The sequence below is a fragment of the Pelophylax lessonae genome (assembly GCF_965119305.1).
Source record: "Pelophylax lessonae genome assembly, chromosome: 9".
Taxonomy (NCBI): Eukaryota; Metazoa; Chordata; class Amphibia; order Anura; family Ranidae; genus Pelophylax; species Pelophylax lessonae.
In genome coordinates this window covers 70,748,549-70,770,602 of record NC_138776.1, presented here as the reverse complement: position 1 = coordinate 70,770,602, position 22,054 = coordinate 70,748,549, and the positions used below count along the sequence as shown (strand labels likewise).

The 22,054-nt window shown below is 45.5% G+C and overlaps 1 protein-coding gene across 1 annotated transcript in view; it reads right to left on the bottom strand.

Moving 5' to 3' along the window:
* GLRX3 (glutaredoxin 3) overlaps positions 1-22,054 on the bottom strand; it is an 84,078-nt gene that overhangs the window by 9,239 nt on the left and 52,785 nt on the right. Inside the window, exons 7-9 of the mRNA XM_082268315.1 lie at positions 17,942-17,999; positions 17,784-17,836; positions 14,036-14,075 (exon numbers count right to left, since the gene is read on the bottom strand). Coding sequence (XP_082124441.1) covers positions 14,036-14,075; positions 17,784-17,836; positions 17,942-17,999 — 151 coding nt within the window. The remainder of the gene's footprint in view (positions 1-14,035; positions 14,076-17,783; positions 17,837-17,941; positions 18,000-22,054) is intronic.

Genomic DNA, 22,054 nt, shown 5'->3' with positions numbered 1-22,054 from the left:
CATAGGACAACAATCAGTCGTATACTGCACAAATCTGGCCTTTATGGAAGAGTGGCAAGAAGAAAGCCATTTCTTAAAGATATCCATAAAAAGTGTCGTTTAAAGTTTGCCACAAGCCACCTGGGAGACACACCAAACATGTGGAAGAAGGTGCTCTGGTCAGATGGAACCAAAATCAAACTTTTTGGCAACAATGCAAAACGTTCTGTTTGGTGTAAAAGCAACACAGCTCATCACCCTGAACACACCATCCCCACTTTCAAAAATGGTGGTGGCAGCATCATGGTTTGGGCCTGCTTTTCTTCAGCAGGGACAGGGAAGATGGTTAAAATTGATGGGAAGATGGATGGAGCCAAATACAGGACCATTCTGGAAGAAAACCTGATGGAGTCTGCAAAAGACCTGAGACTGGGACGGAGATTTGTCTTCCAACAAGACAATGATCCAAAACATAAAGCAAAATCTACAATGGAATGGTTCACAAATAAACATATCCAGGTGTTAGAATGGCCAAGTCAAAGTCCAGATCTCGGATCCAATCGAGAATCTGTGGAAAGAACTGAAAACTGCTGTTCACAAACGCTCTCCATCCAACCTCACTGAGCTCGAGCTGTTTTGCAAGGAGGAATGGGCAACAATTTCAGTCTCTCGATGTGCAAAACTGATAGAGACATACCCCAAGTGACTTACAGCTGTAATCGCAGCAAAAGGTGGCGCTACAAAATATTAACTTAAGGGGGCTGAATCATTTTGCGCGCCCCATTTTTCAGTTTTTTATTTGTTAAAAAAGTTTGAAATATCCAATAAATTTCGTTCCACTTCATGATTGTGTCCCACTTGTTGTTGATACTTCACAAAAAATTAACAGTTTTATATCTTTATGTTTGAAGCCTGAAATGTGGCAAAAGGTTGCAAAGTTCAAGGGGGCCGAATACTTTCGCAAGGCACTGTATATATACGTTGCAACTGGCTGGTCAGAGGCAGTGAGAGACGAGATAGTTTCTGATCGCCTCTATAGGCCCTGGCAGACCGGAGTGACATCACTTCTGGTCCAGGGTGGAAGTAAGCTATTTTTTGTTTTTAAAGCAACAGATCAAAAAAAATGTTTTTTTTTTTGATCTTTTGCTTTTAAAAAAGGTAAAGAGATTTGGGTCTTTTTGAAACCAGATCTCTTCATAAAGAGGACATGTCATCCTTATTTCTATAATAAATTCCTTGTAATAGTAATAAAAGCGATTTAAAAAAAATAAAGGGACAGTTGAAAAATAAAATAAGAGGGGGCGTGGCTACCGCACTGCCATATGGAAGCTTAACAGAGGAGCTCCGCCAAACAGCTGGAGATTAATGGCTTCTGAGGCGACTCATCACTATACAGTTAGCCACACAAAGCAAAGCCTAAAGCCTTGTACACACAATCAGATTATCGGACAAATTTTCTTTAGTTTTTTGTTGCATGCTAGTCTCATATGGAAAGTGAAGAGGTTATTTTCATACGAAAATTCTTGTACGACAGAATTCAACTTCAGAAGTGATGTCATGTGTTGAATTGTTTTGTATGTATTCTTTAGTTTCCGAGCATGCCTAGTCTTGCTCTAATGATTTATTCGAAAACTGTATTAAACGGAAATTGGACGTTGTGTTTACGTACGATAAAAATTTTATAGCCTGCACATCCAGGTTTTGTGCATTCATATCATACGAAAATCTGTAATCGCCTGTCGAAAGCACTATACTAATGATTCGAAAAATCTGCAAATCGTTCGTGGGGTGAAATTTTACTTCCGATTTTCTTATCGTGTGTACGCGCCTTTAGTCTGAGATACCATTGGGGAAGTGAGAGGATGGACCGCAAGAAGAAGGAAACAGGGCAACCTAAAAAACTTCAGTACTTCTTCCTGCTGGATGGGCAGCATGGCCAAAATGGCACCGGCGGCAGTTCGCCGACCTCCTTTCGCAGCTCCTCACAGAGAGCTCAGAGCCCTCTGAGCCCAGCCGGCGTTGGCAAGGCAACACAGCCAAGATCACCTGTGGTCTCCTCCCCCACGGTCTAAGAGCCCTGCCAAAAGTAAACCCAGGCTGTCGGCTGAATCATCTGCTCTGGAGGTAAGCAACTGCAGTCTCTCACTGAACACTACTAGAGAACTAGCAGGCACAATTAACTCTTTCCCTACCTGCAACCCACCCATATCTGACACCACCTTGATATGTCGGTGTCTCTGCATGCCCCTTTACACTAGGATATGATGGAGTGTCCCCAATCATATTCTAGTGTAAAGCAGAGGTTCAAGAGCTTGGAGGGAGAGTGGATAATATTGAGCTAAAAATTTGTGAATTTGCCACATCCCATAATACTCTTATGGATGTGCACAATGATCAGGAGGAAGAGCTGGAAAAACTCAAAGCTAAGGTTGCAGATTTAGAAGACCGCTCACGGCGGAATATAAAAATTAGAGGCATTGCTGAAGCTGTGCAAACTGCTCAATTAAACCAGTATGCCTGTGATTTCATCCGCGCTGCACTAACATCTATCCCTTCAACCGAAGTTGTGATTGACAGAATCCACCGCCTGCCTAAGCCGTCTTATTTGCCTAATGATGTCCCTAGGGACACTATCATGAGAGTCCACTTTTAGCATGTTAAAGATCAGCTCATGTCCACCTTCTGTATGATGACCCGTATTCCGGATCAATTGCCTTCAGTTATATACGGACTTATCGCAGTATACTTCGCAAAAACTTAAGTCATGTCTCCCAATCACCAAATCGCTTAGGAACCAAAGTATTGTTTACTGTTGGGGCTACCCGATAAAGCCTTCTATCACTCACAACTCCACTACGTCCATGGTAACCACTCTAGATGAGGGCCTTGAATTACTCAGATCATGGGACATCCTCCCAGAACAAGAATCTGCATCTAGGGTACCCTAGCCTCCCAAAGTGAACACCCAAGATGAATGGCAAACTGTCTCACATAAGAGGAAACATAAAAAAGCTACTAAATGATCGCCTCTACATGTCAAGATTTGTCAATTACATCTCCTTGTTGTCTGGCTTACTCTAACCACGAATATTGCGCAGTAAGTCTGCATACACCTTCCATTGGAAACCGCCTTCTTTTTTATTGACTGTTCTTAATACATTCTTTTTGTTGCAGTTTTGTCTTTTTCCTGTGCTCGGTCAGTTCCAGGTCCGTTGAGGAAATCCTCTATACCTATCCTGCCCTACGAACAAGTTGGTCCATGAAGCGTCCTCTACCAAGCACTCTTCTAGCATCTGTCAGCCGTTGCTGCCATCTCCAATGCAACACTAAGGTAACCATTATCTTGATTCCCTTTTTTCGCCATGCTGCTTAAAATAATGTTCTTCAATGTCCACGGGCTGAATCATCCCATGAAAAGAGCATCAATGTGGAAAAAAAGCTATTAAACTGGGATACCATTTATTATCCGTCCCAAAAAACCTACTTCCAGGCTTCTTCCACCCCTACTATGTCCCACAAGATCTTCCCACACATCTTTACAGCATTTGGACCACAGAAACGCAAAGGAGTACTCATTGCAGTTAAAAACTCAGTGGCCTTTTCACTACAACAATCAATATGTGACCCGGATGGCAGATACCCAATTCTCATATGCGAGACTAATAACAGACCACTAACAATAGTAAAACGCCTATACACCTAACACGCACCAACTGTGTTTCTGGAAAAAACTTTTCTGCAAAATTTCAAAAGTGAAAATTGGCTCTACTGTAATTTGTGGGGACTTCAATTTCACAGCCAATATACAATTAGATTTATCTTCCAAACCTAAACGTCGGCCTCTCGCATGCCAACCATTATTTCATTCAGAGGATGTTTTCGATGTATGGAGATGCCAACATGCGGAAGAACTTGATTACACTTTCCACCCGACAACTCTTACCGAAGGATTGACCTGATCTTGGTGGATAGGGTTTTGCTCCCACTAAGGTCTTCCTCAAACATACACAACATACCATGGTTTGACCATGCACCAACCTCAATAACGATACAGGAAGATCACACTCCTAATCCTTCGTACATCTAGAAAGTCAACACACAAGTACTTGATTCCCCCCAACATGCTGCTACCTTAGCCAAACACCTTCGAGAAAACTTCTCCAAAAATTCTCAAGCTATTTCGAACGCGACTACTGTGTGATGTGTACACAAAGCGTTTATATGGGGTATAATTATTCAATTATGCTCACGCCTCAAAAGGCAGAGGGCGTCACAGTTTGACCAGCTACTGGTAGAAATACGCCATCTAGAGTCTATGAACAAATCCAACTCTACACAATCTGTATCTCAAACCCTCTTGAAGCTACGCTCAAATCTCAGAATGATGCTGATAGAGTAATATAATAAGAATTTTAAAGCCCTCAAACTTTCATACTACTCCTCTGGAAACAAAGCTGGCACATTTCTGGCAAATAGATTAAAAGCTAGAAAAGCCCAAACCAAAATAGCCTACATAATAGACTCAAACTCTAATCATAAAATTATTAACCCAAAAGAAATAGCAGAATATTTTGCCCAATATTAAAGCTCCCTATATAGTTTGAAAAATGACTAACACACCTCAGCCACTTGAATCACATATAGATGCTTTTCTTGCTTCCCTCCAACTGCCCACTCTCACAAGCACCCAATTGCAAGCACTTAATGCTTCCATCACTCCTCAAGAAATTGCTAAAGCTAAATGCTCCCTTCCACTAGGTAAATCCCCAGGACCGGATGGACTGTGGAATGCCTATTATAAGCAATTTCACTCAATTTTGAATCTTGCACAGGTGTTTGTGGCTGCGATGTCCTCTGCCTCCTTACCTACTGAAATGTTACAAGCTTATATAGTGACATTGCTGAAGCATGGCAGGGAGTCTACTTCTCCGGCCAACTTTCTGCCAATATCACTATTGAACACCGATGCTAAACAGTACGCAAAGATAATTGTGCATAGACTAACAACTATTCTACTGGCTCTGATCAAGCCAGACCAGACAAGCTTTGTGCAGAGGGGGACAGGCCCTAGACGCCACAAGAAGAGTTAATAATTGAGAGCGCAAGCTCCGGACGGGTGCCTTCCCTGCTGCTCTCTTTGGGATACGGAGAAGGGGTTCGACCGGATCCATTGGCAGTACATGAGGAAAACATTGGCGAAGTTTGGATTTGAGGGACCGATAATGTTGGCCATATAAGCATTATAGTCTTCGCCTTCTGTAAGTGTGTCCACGTCTAATATGCTATCTCAACTTTTCCCAATCTCAAATGGCACCAGGCAAGGGTGCCCAATATCCCCCTCAATCTTCATATGTTAATTGAACCTCTGAAAGAAACTAAACTATACGATCCTCCCCAACAGGAGCAGGAAGTACAATCCTAGCAAGAAGGGGGGCACTGGCAGGAACTCCCACCAGGCTCAGCCCCCTCCCAAAAATCGATTGTCCAGTCACCGGCGATGTGCTCCCCCCCATCGCCAGCTTGACACCCCAGACCGACCTATAAAAGGTATGGCCACCCCATGGGGAGGGCAGATGGGGGGTAACAAGTCTGTGCAGAGGAGCACCGTGAAAATGGGGGGGGGGGTGCATGGGAAGGAGGAGAGCCCGGGGGTCCGACCATCCCAGGGAGGGGCCCGCTCCCACCCCAAAACCCTCCAGGGGTAGAGGGGGGGCAGCTACTTACCATACCAGAAACAGGATGGGCACTGCTCCTGACAGACCACAGTTCCATCGGAATGTGGGTGGCTGTCGGCCAGGAGGAACACTGCAGCTCAGGCCGAGACCAGGTCATATGCGCCCTCGCGAGACGTTTAACTCGCAGGCAAGCCCCCTGTCCAGTAAGGCTATGTCGCAGCCAACCTAGCGCTGACCCGAGGCCCACGTGCGCTTGCTGGGCAGACTGGGGGGGACCCTCTGGATCTAGATTATCCAGTTCGTCGCCCAGTCCGGCAGTTGATTGTAGCTTCTCACAGGAAATAATAAATATTAAAAAAAAATCCATGTAAATGGAAAAAAATTGCCAGGACCAGAGATCCCAGCAAGGGAATAGGTCCTTACTTCCGAATAGGCAGAATAAAACTGTGCAGCTATAGCTGAGAGTGGGAGTCTACCCCCAGGGACTGTCCCATAGGCATAGTCAAGTTGTTTTCCTACTTCGTGTCCTACTCCTGTAGGGGACAGCATAACCCAACGGTGAAGAAGATACAGAGCTGTGTCTGTCAATGAACTGAAGAGAAAAATCGAATTTCTTCATCAATTTAGGCCAATATGTATTCTGCTACATATTTTTGCAAAAAAAAAATACGCGTATATTGATTGGTAGGCGCAAAAGTTATCGTCTCTACAAACTATGGGATATTTTTTTACTGTTACTGTACTAATGACACTGGCAGGGAAGTGGTAAACATCAGGGGCGAGCAAAGGGTTAAATGTGTACCTATGGAGTGCTTGCTAACTGTGGGGGGGGGGGGGATGGTCTGACTTGGGGAAGACAGAGATCCATGTTCCTGCTTAGCAGGAACACAAGATCTCTATCTTCTTCCCTGTCAGAATGGCGATCTTCCTTGTTTACATAGGCAGATCACTGTTCTGCCTCTCTCAGGGACGATCGCGGTTGGCCGGCGGACATCGGGTCCGATGGACCAGCTGATTGGATCCCCCTATGTCCAATTTGCGCGTGCCCCCTAGTGGCTATTGCACAAAATGATGTACAGGTACGCAATTTCACGCAATAAAGCAAACCTGGCGCAGTACATGTACGTTAGGCGGTAGGCAAGTGGTTAAAGAACTCCACTATCTTTTCTCCCGCTCTGCTACCAGGTTGTTCTTACTTCTTACTATGGTAAATAGGCATGGGTGATTGTATACCCCTCTCTTCCTATATAGAATCGGGAGTGGCTGTGCATCCCCACTCAAGTGAAGGATCAGCTGTTGGCAGATCCACTTTCTTGTACTGCAGTAGACATTAGTTATCTCTGAGTCTTTTATCTTTGGGTTAATTCTCTTTGTCTTCACAACTGTGTACAAGAAGTAATTTTGAATCAAGCCATACACTAGTTTGAAATTATGTTTCAGCTGTGTTATGAGCGTGTACCTGCTTACAGATACTATAATTATGTTGTTTCAGTATTCGTGGATAATCTACTATACTTCTTGGATGCCACCTAGTGGACATTTAGGCTACCTACGCTTTTCAGCTAAAATTAAAGGCGTAATTGCTATATGTTGTAACTAGTAAAAAAAGGATATGTAAATCACAGAAGAATTATAAAAAATCATAACTAGTGACTTCTTATAATTTGTTTTAAATTCACATTAGATTTACTGAGGCTACATACCCCCCTCTGCGGGAGATCCAGCCGTCGGCTAGCAACCCCGGTCGGTGGGTGAGTGTGACTTTCCTGGACATACTCCCATCATTTGGAACCAGTTTATTTTTTTTGTTCCACTGCCTCTTTACAACATTGGAGGTAGGGAGTATTCCTCAGGAACTATTGCCTGTTTAATGGGTGCTGCCATGCTTTTCAAAGTACATTTTAAGAATTTATGTGACAATATGGACCCAATGTTAACTTCTGATATGATTTTTTGAGTTTTTTGCTCGTCTTACCAGTAATTTCACCACGCTTTTTACTGAAGAAGCAGGAATAGTGAAAAATGTTGAATTATAAGCATGATGAAAAATTGGATTTGGATTGGATTGACGGACACAGCTCCAGAATCTTCTTATATATTGGGTTATTGCTGCCCCCCTACCGGAGAAGGACATTAGGCAGGAAAAAAAAAAAAAAAAAAAAAAAACTTTACCACACCTATGGGGCAGTCCCAGGGGATATACTCCCACACTCTCCTATAGGCACTCAGTTTTGTTGCAAGCAGTGGCAGAAGAAAATAACCCAACTCAATAGAGGGGTGGGTGCTGTGTCCATCAATGAACATCAGAGAAAAGGATTTTAAGGTAAGACAAAAATCAAATTTTCTCTTTCGTTCATTGACGGACACAACTCCAGAATTTTCTTGACCATTGGGATGCCCCAAAGCAGTGTCAAAACATGAGGGATGGGAAAATCACAGCAGAAAAAATACCCAAAGGCTAAACCTAGTCAACCAGGTAACATGAAGCTCTACCAGAAACAACTGGAGCTCACCTGAAAAAACCATACACAACCTAAAAGACAACTAGTCCTCTCAAACAGCAGCCTGCAAAACCTTGCGGCCAAAAGCAGCATCCGCAGATGGCAGCACATCTACTTAGTAAAATGTTGTGAAAGTGTGCACAGACGACCAGGTGGCCCCCTTGCAAACCTGCATCACTGATGCCGGATGGCCAAAGGCCCAGGAGGAACTAAGCGCCCATGTAGAATGCACCTTAACAGGGAAAGGAGGAACCTGACCCTTGATTGAATAGGCCTGCACTACCGTCGTCTGATCTATCTGGAAATGGTCGTGGCAGACGTGGCCAACCCCTTGCGAGGTCCATCGGTAAGGATAAATAGTGAGTCTGATTTTCTAAACGACTCGGTTGACACCAGGTACACCCTGATTGCCCACAACCACATCCAGAGAATGCAAGGCAATCTCCTCAGGATGCTTAGGCTTACACACAGGGAAGGCAACACGTCTTCATTCAGATGGAAACCAGAGACAACCTTAGGAAGGAACGATTGACAAGGCAAAGCACCACTTTATCTCTGAACCTCCAGGTAAGGTGGACAAGGCAAAGCTGCTATCTCCGACACCCTGCGTGCAGTAGCAATAGCCACCAAGAAGGCTATCTTCTGGGACAATGTCCACAGAAGAATCTCGCGAATATTCTCGAAAGGCAGTTTCTGAAGGACTGACAGCACCAAGCTGAGGTCACATGGAAGCAACGGAGACCGCACAGGTCAAGCCAAGTGGCGAACCCCCTGAACAAAGGTGCGAACCAAGGAATACATTGCCAAAGAACGTTGAAAGAAAATCGCCAAGGCCGAAACCTGGCCCTTGATGGTACCCAAGGCCAGGTGCTGTTCCACACCTCTTTGGGAGAACGCCAAAATTCGAGCCACCGAAAATGAACGGGGAGAAACCCCTAGAGACTCACACCAAGCAATGTATGCTTTCCAAATGCGATGGTAAATTTTCCTAGAGGTAGATTTCCTAGCCTTTAACAGCGTGGGAATCACTGAGTCAGACAATCCCCTTTCTTTTAGCACCTGGCTTTCAACAGCCAAGTCGTTAAAGCCAGCGACTGTAAAGCAGTATGGAAAATTGGCCCTTGGGCCAACAGGTCTTCTCTGCGAGGGAGTCACCAAAGGACATCAGCGACCAGCCGTACAAGATCAGCGCCACAAGGATGACCAGAATCTTCCGTAGAAGTCTTGGCAGAAGTTTGAGAGGAGGCAAGGCGTATATCAGACATTACTGGACCCAAGGAGCCACCAGTGCATCCGTGGCGTCGGCTAGAGGATCTCAAGACCTTGCCACGAATCTCTGCACTTTCCTGTTGAGACGAGAGGCCAACAGGTCCACCTCGGGAGTTCCCTACCTGAGGCACAGCTGGTTAAACACCTCCGGAGAAAGAGACCACTCCCCTTGGTCCAAGGCCTGTCGACTGAGGTAATCCGCCTGCCAATTTTCCACCCCTGGAATATGCACAGCAGAAAGAGCTGGAACGAAACGTAGAATGCCAGCTACTTCTTGAGCTGCAAGGACAATTTTTTGTGCTCCCTTGGTGAGCGACATATGCCACGGTCGTGGCACTGTCCGATTGAATCCGCCCCGGACACCCCTGAAGACGACCATCAAAAAGGGCCAAACAAAGCCTAATCACTCGAACTTCCAGTACGTTGATTGGTAGTCTGGACTCCTCCAGAGTCCAGACCCACTGAGCACAATCCGTGCCCAAAACACCTCCCCACTTGAACAGGCTGGCATCCGTGGTGACCACCGTCCAGTACAAGGGAAGGAAGGATTTTCCCTCTCGAAGAGCCAGAGAGTGAAGCCACCAAATCAGGGACCTTCTTGTACCCCGACTCAACAGGTTCAGATTGTCTAAAGCAGGGTTTCCCAATTAATTTTTCCCGGGGAACCCTTTGAAATGGTATAGCAAAATGTGTTACCTCAACCAAAAAATGTGTGAGTAGAGTAACGCAAACCTTTCAATGAGCAGAATGTAATGTTCTCTTGTGCTGGCAAATTATTTTTATATCTGGTTTAAAGGTTGACAATTGTATTTGCGCCGTTACGATGTCGGCCCCGCAACCATCTTCTTTATGGGCACCGCTGCACGTAATGGACATTTACAGGCAGCCTGAAAATGGGCTGAAATTTACAGGCTGCCCGTAAATTAACGTAAACTAACGGGCGGTTGGCATCAATGTGCGGAACCCCAATTTTGTTCTCGCGAAAGCCTAGGGTTCCGCGGAACACCAATTGGGAAACGCTGGTCTAGAGACTGTGGATTCTTTTCCCACTTGGGAAGAATCTCTCTGCAGAGGTCTGGTGTGGAACTGTGCAAACGGAACCGCCTCCAAGGTGGACACCATCAGGCCCACCACCCACATGCAAGTCCTGAGAGATGACTGACTGCTGGACAACTGCCCCGAAGAGACCACGCAGGCGATTTGGGAACAAATGCAGGTTGGAAGGAAAAACCTCTCAGGATGATAAGACCGAAATTCGATCTTGTAGCCAGACCGAATGAGCTTGTGGGACCCACCTGTCTTGAATCAGACATGTCCACGGGTCCGGAATAAAGCGAAGATGTCCCCCCCACCCCAGGTACAGGTGAGGGCGCCCTTCAGGCAGAAGAGGTCTTGTCTGCAGGTCTGGAAGGATCTGCCTTCAGCTTACCAGGCCAGGGCCTCTTGGAACCTCCGGCAACGTTCTGATTGGATTTGGATCCTTTCTCTCGAGACCCCGAGGAACGAAAAAACCTCTTATAAGCCGAGAAAAAAAGGACCATGCCTGCGACGAGACTCCTTGTCCCTGGAAGCCTGTGGGAGGAGAGTACTCTTCCCTCCTGTGACTCCCTTAATAATTTCATCCAGGGAAGACACAAACAGACGATCCCCCACATAGGGGAGATCCGTCAAGGCCTTCTTGGAAGCTTGGTCCGCAAACCAGCATTTCAGCCATATCATGCGTCAAAGGACCACTGCTTTTACAGACACCCTAGAAACTAAGGGGGCAGCATCCAGAGAGGCGTTACAGAGAAACTGCAGCCCCTGGACCAACTGGTCCGCAAAGACAGGGCGAAGCTTTTCCCCCTCCAGGTCCTGGCGCAAATATTCAGCCTACTCTGTCAAGGCCTGGGACACTAAGGCAATGGTGAACACTGGCCTAAGGACCGAACCGACCATAGTAAACATGTGCCGGACTAAGGTCTCCGCCTTCCTATCAAAAGGGTCCTTAAAAGCCGAAAACTCTTCCACGGGAATCAGAGTGGATTTGTTCAGTCTGGAAACCGGATACTCCACCACAGGAGGAACCGTCCACTTTTTTTTTTTTTTTAAACAGGCACTCTTCAAAGGGATACCTCCTAGCGAAACACTTAGGAACCATCACATTGCGTTTAGCGCAACCCCACTGATTTGCGACTATTTTGCCAAAATAAGCAGGAAAGGGAAAAACCTTTGCCGCTTTGGAGGATTTGCAGGTACCAAAAAGGTGACCGGCGCCTCCCACGCAGCTACATCCTCCATTTTTAAAGTTTTCCGTACTGATACAAGTAGTGCATCCAGCAGCACTTTTTCATGTGCAGCTGCAGTGGAAGAGGAATCATCCTCACTATCAGAGCACTCACAGTGCGTAGACGCAGACCCAGAAGGGTGACTCACGTCCCCGGCGGCCAGATCAGACTCAAAATCTGAGGAGACAAACAAAGGAGGCAGGTGAAGGCGGTGGACGCTTTTTGCTGGTCCCTCTTTTGCAGGACCATATCTATCTTGGACACTAAGGACTCCAGAGCCGCGGCCATTGCAGACAGGGAGGAATGGGACCCAGAAGTCCCTGCTGCCTCTGAGATGGGATAAGGGGGGAAATCTTCCCCAGGGAGTTAGCCAGAGAACCACAGGGCAAAATTAGTAAAAAGACACTGCTAAGTGACCCCCGCCGCCACGCTAGCGGCACTACAAGTCCTAGCACAGCTGAATCGCTGCTATAGCAGAGAGAAAAGTATCCCCACAATAACTCACCACTCCGGTCAGCACAGAGCAGAACGCTGTATGCGGTACACCATGCGGCGATCAAGAAGGAAGAGGAAGTCCAAAAGTCAGTCACTAGAGGTTCACCGCCACAATCCCTGCCCCGAAGGCTCCAAAAACATGGCCGCCACTTTGGTCAATGGGAAACACCAAGAAAATGGCTGTCAGACTACACAAACATTGCCGCTGTGTATACAGTCAGCCGTCCACTGCTAAATAGCAGCTGCACGTGGCTCACAGGACCCACAGGGGACACCAAGGGACATTCAGCCAGTAAAGGGGGTCCTGGCAAGAGCCCCAAACAGCATAGCACCCCATAAAACTGCATGCTTGGCTGCCGGCATTGCTGCCACCCCCAGACCACATTGCCCGCTCAACACCCCACAGGTGATTTGGATCAGGTATGGCCACCCTTTGGGGGAAGGAGGGGGGGAGCTAGGTGTGGGTAGATGGGGGGTGGGGGCGCCATATGAGAAGGAGGGAAACCCGGGGGTCCGACTGTCCCAGGGAGGGGCCTACGTCTAGCCCAACAGACCACCAAGGAAGGGGGGACACTACTTACCATACCTTTGGGTGGGCACCGCTCCAGGCAGACCACCTCTCCATCGGAATGGGGGTGCTGCGGCCAGAAGGCACGCTGGGATTGTTAAAGAGAGACTTTTCTCATTTAGGGCAAAGTGGTAGTGTTTTCTCACTCTTCTGGTAAGAGGAAGCATGTAAATTCCCCCATGTCACCATGCTCAGCCAAGGTGGCCAATTGTCAAGTACAAACACTTTCACATTTGGGAGCACATCATACTCAGACACTGCAGCTTAACCTGGCAATAGAGATGGATCTGTTTTTTTGATTAGTTAGACTGATCATAAATGGACTCCCCCCTTCTTTACATGCAAGGGAGATGAAGGAATCCTCCCCACTGTGCTAGCAATTTCTGATAGCAGGGACTTGTCCACCTTCAGAATATCAGCTGCAGTTGCTGATCAAATAAGAATGTTCAAACACTTCCGTTTGACAAGGTAATGATTGGATCGATTTCTGTTGAGCAGAACTGCTATACATTAAATCGAAATCTGTCTGGTCCCTGCTGAGCCAGCTGAATTTTAATCCATAAATGGCCAACTTTAGTTACAAAAGAATCTCACAGCAGGCAGGCGGTGTGCAAACGTAAGGTGGGCTTTCAGGAGTTTCTCTGCCCAGAACGATCAGGTGACAGGGTCTTTAAAGGTTTAAGCCTGATACACACTTATTAGCTTTTTTCATTCAATCCCAGGGGCTGAAGATAAAAAAAAAAAAAAAAACTGTCAGCTCCAGTAGGAGCCGCTGTACTAACCAATGCAAGGTTAGTTCAGCGATCTCCCCCGCTGAGCTGTTGTGTTCTGACAGGGGGATGGGCTCCACCAAAACACCTCAATCAGTGCTCTCTGCCATTGGCTCAAACGCTGATCGGGAGTCAGTCAAATGCTGGTTTTTAAGCATGCACGTCTGACAGAAGCCGGCCAAACAACAGACCGACATACACACGGCCCGAATGACAGCTGTTTTTTTTTTTTTTTTTTTTAACCGCCTATTGTCTCCCGACATTTGGCCCCTGTGTACTCGGCTTAACACTGTGACCTTATCTCAGTTGACTTCAATTCTCATCAAGGACACCATCTAGATAACATCTGGACAAGCTTTCCCTGTTAAAGTTTCTTTATATTAGACCTGGGCACCCTGGACCAAGCCACCGCTACTGAAAACTATACATAAGTTCTAGTACAGCTGCCATACAGAAACCTCCCAACTTATGTAAACCTATTAGAAATGGTCCCCAATCTCTTCCAGCTCACCTCTTCATCCTCCAGAATGTCAAATGTATCATACTCTGCACTAGAGGAGAAAAGAAGGAGAAAAGGGTACCAGTTAATAGATGAAATTATAAACACAGTGCACACATTGTGTTAAATATCCAAGAAATCTAGAATTAAAGCAACTATGCACGCAGAGTCCCATCCGTGTAAATAATGACCCCTTATGCAGAAAATACATGTTAATGAAGACCTGCAAAACCCACCCTTTTCTTTAAATAAAATGTCAGGATCTGCCTTATGTGAAACAAAATGAATATTTTTCTGCATTTCATGCATATTCAAATATCAGTAGCTAGACCCCATGCTTAAAGAGTAGTTATCCCATGTTCTCTGTGCTGCATACAGTAGTCAGAGCTCAGATTCATGATACAGTTCAGTAATAGAAGACAGCATATGGTCAGTCTTAAAAGGCAAACACCACACAAATAAATGTGTCCAAAAGAGGAGGAGATGGGCATTGATAGAATCTTCACTGGGTCTTTATAGCTATACAAGACTCCATCTTTGAAATACTCGTGCCTCTTTCTGACAAATAAGGTACTGATGCAGCAACCTGATGTGCGTTTTCCATACCTTGTAGAATCCATTACAGCAGGGGTCTCCAAATATTTTAAACAAAGGGCCAGTTTATTATCCTTTAGACTTTAGGAGGGCCGGATTGTGGCCCGCAGGGGCAGTAAATGTCAATGTCAATGAGAATAAATATGGCCTCAGGTTTGGTGGCCAATAGGAGAAAGGAGCAGTGCCCTTATTAGTAGGGGGAATAGTATACCATCATTGGTATCGGTGAAAGAATTATAAGAATAGTGCCTCATATCAGTGGGAGGAATAGTGCCCCGAGGGCCAGATAAAGACTAGCAAAGGGCCACATCTGGCCCTCGGGCTGCAGTTTGGAGACCCCTGCATTACAGGGTGCAAAACACTAAAATGTTGAGTTACTTGCGGTCAAGTGCAGTTTAAATAGAAATCTCACAGGCGAGCGACAACACTAGCTTAGCTGAAATCCTGGTATTGGGAGGTCATCTCACTTTGGTAGTTGGAGACTTTAAAGAGTTGAACTACTAGTATCTCTATTCAAACACTAAGGCAGGCACTAAAGAATACAATTTTCTCTCCTTCCACTACAAGTGGAAGGAAAGAAAATTGCTCAATTCTCCACCAAAACTCACTGTGTAGCTATGGTGTTTTGCCGGTGTAGAGCCTTTCTGGCCAGCAGAACAAAATAGTAACTGCTGACAGCTATAGCCATCGGCACTGACTACATGCACAAAAATCCAACAGGCTGGTTGTACTAGAGTCTACTGATTGAAGGAACGACTTCAGGACAACCAGCCTGCCCATAGATGGATCCCTGCTGAACCATCTGAGATTTGATCTATCTATGGCTGGCTTAAGTAATACCTTTTTAATTGAGTTTCTCTTTAAGCTTACACTTTTTGGGGGAAGTTCCTAACCGCTTGTCTTTTATCCCTGTTTATAAACAGAGGCTGGTTAAAATGTTATTTTAAAAACACATTCCCAATGGTTATAAAAGCCCCTTAAAGTCTCAGTAAGGAAAACCTGTCATTACCTGTGGGCTTTCATCCCCCTATGTCACTAACCTTCAAAATGCGACCCGCGTGTGGCCCGTTGTTTGCCTTTATCTGGCCATTTGAGCACCATTCCTCCCAATAACACCAATAATGGGGCACCATTCCTTCCACTGACACCAATAATGGGACACCATTCCTTCCACTGACACCAATAATGGGACACCATTCCTCCCACTGACACCAATAATGGGACACCATTCCTTCCACTGACACCAATAATGGGACACCATTCCTTCCACTGACACCAATAATGGGACACCATTCCTTCCACTGACACCAATAATGGGACACCATTCCTTCCACTGACACCAATAATGGGACACCATTCCTTCCACTGACACCAATAATGGGACACCATTCCTTCCACTGACACCAATAATGGGACACCATTCCTTCCACTGACACCAATAATGGGACACCATTCCTTCCACTGACACCAATAATGGGACACCATTCCTTCCACTGACACCAATAATGGGACACCATTCCTTCCACTGACACCAATAATGGGACACCATTCCTTCCACTGACACCAATAATGGGACACCATTCCTTCCACTGACACCAATAATGGGACACCATTCCTTCCACTGACACCAATAATGGGACACCATTCCTTCCACTGACACCAATAATGGGACACCATTCCTTCCACTGACACCAATAATGGGACACCATTCCTTCCACTGACACCAATAATGGGACACCATTCCTTCCACTGACACCAATAATGGGACACCATTCCTTCCACTGACACCAATAATGGGACACCATTCCTCCTACTGACACCAATAATGGGACATCATTCCTTCCACTGACACCCATAATGGGACACCATTCCTCCTACCGACACCAATAATGGGACACCATTCCTTCCACTGACACCAATAATGGGACACCATTCCTCCCACTAACACCAATAATGGGACACCATTCCTTCCACTGACACCAATAATGGGACACCATTCCTTCCAGTGACGCCAATAATGGGACACCATTCCTTCCAGTGACGCCAATAATGGGACACCATTCCTCCTACTGACACCAATAATGGGGCACTATTCCTTCCTGGAATACCAACAATCGGGCACCATTCTTCCCACTGATACTAAGAAAGTGGTACTATCCCTCTCACTAAAACAAAAGATGGGGCATTGTTTACTGACGCCAGAGCATTTTCTGCTCCCACTGGCCACAGTCGCACCCCTCTAACGTCCAAAGGACAATGAACTGGCCTTTGGTTTAGAAAGTCTGGAGACCCCTGCCCTATGTGAGCAAAAAAAGTTTATTGTAGAGAAAAAATAAAGTACCATTAAAAAAAAAATAATCGATCCTCCTGCTGTTCTGGCGTTTGCAGGACGGGTTGCACACTGCCACTGTGCGTCCCCCTAGCTGCCACTCCAAACTGTGCTATAGAAGAAGAAAGCAGCCACAGTGACCGCTAAGGGGTGTACAATTGTAGCATCTTGCAAAACAGGAGGGGATCAACGTTCCAGCTGTTTTTACAGAGCGGCCCCTCACAGCTGCATGTGTAATGGGAGGAGGTACGGCATTTAAGGAGGAGTTATGTACTATTCAGAAGATACAAATTTACATAGCTGGCTTTTTGAAAAATGCTGACGGTTAACCAACACTTAAACATCTCTTTTGCAACAATACAGCTGCAGAAGAGGGTTTCAGCTAGAACTGTGGGTGAGATATTGGACTGGATGGAGGTTACAAGCAGGCTGAGCTCGGGTACAGAAGCAGACTGGAGCATTTCTCTAACTCTGGCCACACAGGGTGACAATCATCATATGTCTGCAGGTATTTTTAGGCGGCTTATGATTAAAAGAAAAAAATACGTTCTTGAAAGTATTACTCGCTCACATCAGTACAGCAAACACTAAATGACGACAAGAAAAAAAAAAAAAAGTCATAAACTACGGGCCAGCAATACACCAGAATTTCAATCCATTAAACTGTAACACAAATGAAAACAGCACAACAGAATAAATCACCACCTATAAAGAAAAATTACTTTGACGGGCAAAAATGACATGTTGTCAATAACCGGAGCTGCACATTAGTGTTTACTAAAGGCAAACAAAGCATATCAATTACGTCTCTCCAACCACAGATGCTCCCCAACTCACCCCGTGTTATTGAGGATTTCAAGGATCTGACGGCTAAATCCACATTTGGGCACCTGGAGGCACATAGGAAACAGCAAAGGTAAAAGAATTGTGTTTATTAAACCCTTTCTGAAGAAACAAACATAATAATACTATGTTACTTATTCCTATACACATACCTGCTTGTTGCCTTTCATGAAGAGAACTACTGAAGCTTTATTAATAAGTGCTTTGAGTCTAGAAAAATATAGAATGTCAGTAGTAAAACATTTTATAGCAAAGTTTTACCATTTAAAACTAGTTTTGGGTAATCTGATCATCAGGTATGGAAATATGCTGACAGTGTACAAGATAGGTGACTTTCACAAATGAAAACTTTCCCCCACAGCCATTCATCGCATGTTGTCATTCATACACAGGGCATGGTGCACTATTGTTTACACTGTAAATATACCACATCAGCCAATCGTATCTCTTAGTGGTTGTAAACCTCAGACGGGAAATATGAACAAAGCATATCCCTCTATAGCAGTGATGGCGAACCTAGGAACCCCAGATGTTTTGGAACTACATTTCCCATGATGCTCATGCACTCTGCAGTGTAGTTGAGCATCATGGGAAATATAGTTCCAAAACATCTGGGGTGCCAAGGTTCACCAGCTCTGCTCTATAGTCTGTACTTGTCTCAATCCAGAGCACCAGGTGTCATTTCGGTCTGCTGTTTCCTTCCTCTGCTATCAGAATAAATCATTTCTGACAAGTTTTCCAGACACCGATAGAAAAAAGGTGACAGGGGAGGGAGCTCCAGCAGACTGACAGCCTCAGCTCTGTTCATGTGTGAAGGGGGGTGTATCACTTCCCTCCAATCATATCTCAGAGCTCTCCTCACTGATGTAACTTAGTTACTCGCCTCCTGCTTTATAGAACAGAGAGATCCTGTGTACATTCTGCACTTTGAATAGCTGTAGAGGAACGATGGCTGCAGATAGACAACTTATATAGGAGGATTGGTTTCATCTCTGTGTATTACCCGAGGCCAGTCACTTCAGTGGGTATAGGTAAGGGTTTACAACCACTTTAAGCTGACCATACCCCAGTAAAATTTTGTTTAAAAGTTTTCATTTTAAGAACGTTTGTTCAATATTTTTAATCATTAGTAGGGTCAAATCAACATTCGTTTTCAACTTCAGTGAAGAGAAAATTCTGAAAAACAAGATGGACATTTTTTTCCAAACAAGTTTCTAAAAGTATATGTTGTTTTCGTTCAGTTAAGTCGATTTGTTCCAAAATCGAATGCTAAAAGCAAACAAAATGTTGAATTATTTTCATGCGACATTCATCGAATGTACTGAGAATTTTCATATAAATTTATCATACGAATGTTCGTGCAAATGTTCGTTCAAAGGTCTACTAGTCTATTGCCAGCTTTACCCAACAGGGAACCAACTAAATGCTCCACTAAATGCTCGTGTAGTTAGTGTAGAGGAGGGTGATATAGGAGCAAGGTATGCAATACACTTAGAACTACTTAAAAGCAAATCTAAACTTTCTCAAACATTGAACATTTTTAATTCTTATGCTGCATTAGTAAATAGATAGGAAGGTATCATATTTACTGGTTTTAAACCTTTTTATCACATTTCTGCAGTTGAATGAAAAATGGTGTCATACATCCCAGGAGTCTTCAGGAGGGAAGGAGGAGGGGCTGTGCACACCTTCCTGCCTCCATGCTTGAGCTAAGGGCAGATGGATTCCAGGAAGTAAAATTCTACATGAATAAGCTGTCCTTATGCAAGATGGCCATGGCCAGAAATGCTAGGGAGTGTATTCGATTTTTCAGCAAAATAAAGCATGGAGCTTTATGAACAGGTGGGCGAGTTTGCTTTCAATATTAAAAATGGATTAAATAGAGTTTTGAGTTTGCGGTGCTTAGATACAGCTTAGTTGTGCTTTAAGGCAGCCTATTAACTAGTAACAGATTCTCTATTCAGGTGAAAGTCTGCTGGGAGCATACGCAGACTGCACTGTGCACAAATATGAACAGTTTTGGAAAAGTCTGGTTTGGGTGGACTGTCCGGGCATCTGGGTGGATCCTGACTGTAAAGTTGGATCTTTCCTGAGCCTGAACCAGCTGAGTGACGTCAGCCCACATTAGGCTTGTGGGGTCAGGAACCTTGCTGTGCTGCCTGGCAGGGACGCAAGCATCAATACTAACTGAACAGAATTAATACATTTTTGGAAAGTAACACAAACACACAGTACAGTACAAGCAGGGCAACCATCAGAAATTTTGAGGCCCCTTACACAGCTTTAGGGCTGGGCCCCCCTGGGCTGACCACTGGCCATCCCACAAAGTCCTTCACCCACCTTCATTTTAGCACTCTTACATCTTAATATTTGAAAGTCATCAGTGCATCTTCCGACCTCTATACAAGACCCCCCCTGGACACCTACCAACTTCTATAAAAGACTCCCTGGACACCTACCAACCTCTCTAAAAGACTCCAGACACCAGGGAATTTTGCTATCAGTTTGAGGATCCAGTGAGGGAGGACACACACACACACCTCAGAGAGGGGAGGACACACTGCGTTATAAAAGCTCTGTCACCTCCATCTCTTCAAAGACAGCCTTTGTCCCTCATATCTCCTCATAGCCTCTATCCCCTCAGCCTCCTCTCCCCTGACAGAACTTTTCCCTGCCATGTCTGAGTAGGGTTGCCTCTCTATCATCAGACATACTACAGGAGACGGTCCGAGACAGTGGACATACTACAGGAGACGGTCAGAGACAGCGGACATACTACAGGAAATTGTCAGAGACTGCAGACATACTACAGGAGATGGTAAGAGATGGGGGACATGGCGCAAGAGATTGTCAGACTGCTGACATAATAATACAGGAGATTTTCAAACTGGTTTCGCAGACTTGCCCGTCTGCTCAGTGTGGTGTGTCCTCTGTGCCAGTGCTGAGCCGGCGCCATGCCACTGCCAGGCTGGTCACATCGCAGAAGCAGTGGCATGGCACCGGAACAGCACTGGCACAGAGGACACACCTGGGCGAGTTGTTAGAACCTGGGCGAGTTGTCACATCTGCACATAGTTTTGGGCCTGTACAGATCATAGGGGTGCAGTGTTAGCAGACCCTACACAGTGGCCTTATACAGACCAGAGAGGGACAGCCCCTCCATTTTCTTACTGGCTGCAATAACGCCTGGATCTGCTGCTCCATCCTCTTCCAGTCTGCCTGCAGCTGCTCTGTGTCCCGCTGTGGCTTCAGGTGCCACCAAGCATAGTGTCATCCTGTCAGGCTAGTGGAAAGAGACTGCACCAGAGACCACAGCCGGACAGGAAGAAGCAGAGGATGGAGCAGCAGATCCAGGCGATATTGCAGCCAGGAAGATGATCTACAGCGGGACTGAAGCTCCGGTGAAAAAGATCCTCTCGTGCTATGCTAGGCCACACCCACCTCAGTACTCCTTAGCTATTTGTAAAAGGCGCCGAGCGGTGCCATGACATCACTGGCTCTGCGCTTGGCCTGGCCCCGCTCAGAAGGACAGTTGGCAACCCTATGCACGGGCCCCTAGGGACAGCCGGGCCCCCTACAGGTGTATCAGCTGTACCCCCCTGATGGCCACCATGAGTATAAGTATTTCAATTACATATACAGTGGAGAAAATTATTATTTGATACCCTGCATATTTTGCCCACTTGCAAAGTTTGTCCACTTATGAAGAAATGAAGGGTCTATAATTTTTATTATAGGTGTATTTTAAATGATAGAGACAGAATATCAACCAAAATTCTGAAAAAACACGATGCAAACGTTATAAATTTAGCTGCAGTTCAGTGAGTAAAATATTTAATCCCCAAGCAAAACATGACTTAGTACTTGGTGAAGAAAGCCTTGGCAAGCTCAGAGGTAAGACGTTTCTTGTATTTGGTGACCAGGTTTGCACACATCTCAGAAAGGGATTTTGGTCCACTCTTCTTTACAGATCTTCTCTAAAACCTTACGTTTTCTTGGCTGTCGCTTGGCAGCTCGAAGTTTCAGCTCCCTATATACATGTTCTATAGGATTAAGGTCTGGAGACTGGCTAGGCCACTCTGTGACCTTAATGTGCTACTTGAGCCACTCTTTTGTTGCCGTGGCGGTATGTTTTGGGTCATTGTGATGCTGGAAGACCCATCCATGACCCATATTCAGTGTTCTGGCTGAGGGAAGGTGGGTGTCATCCAAGATCTTACAATACATGGCCCCGTCCATTGGCCCCCTCAATGTGGCAAAGTCGG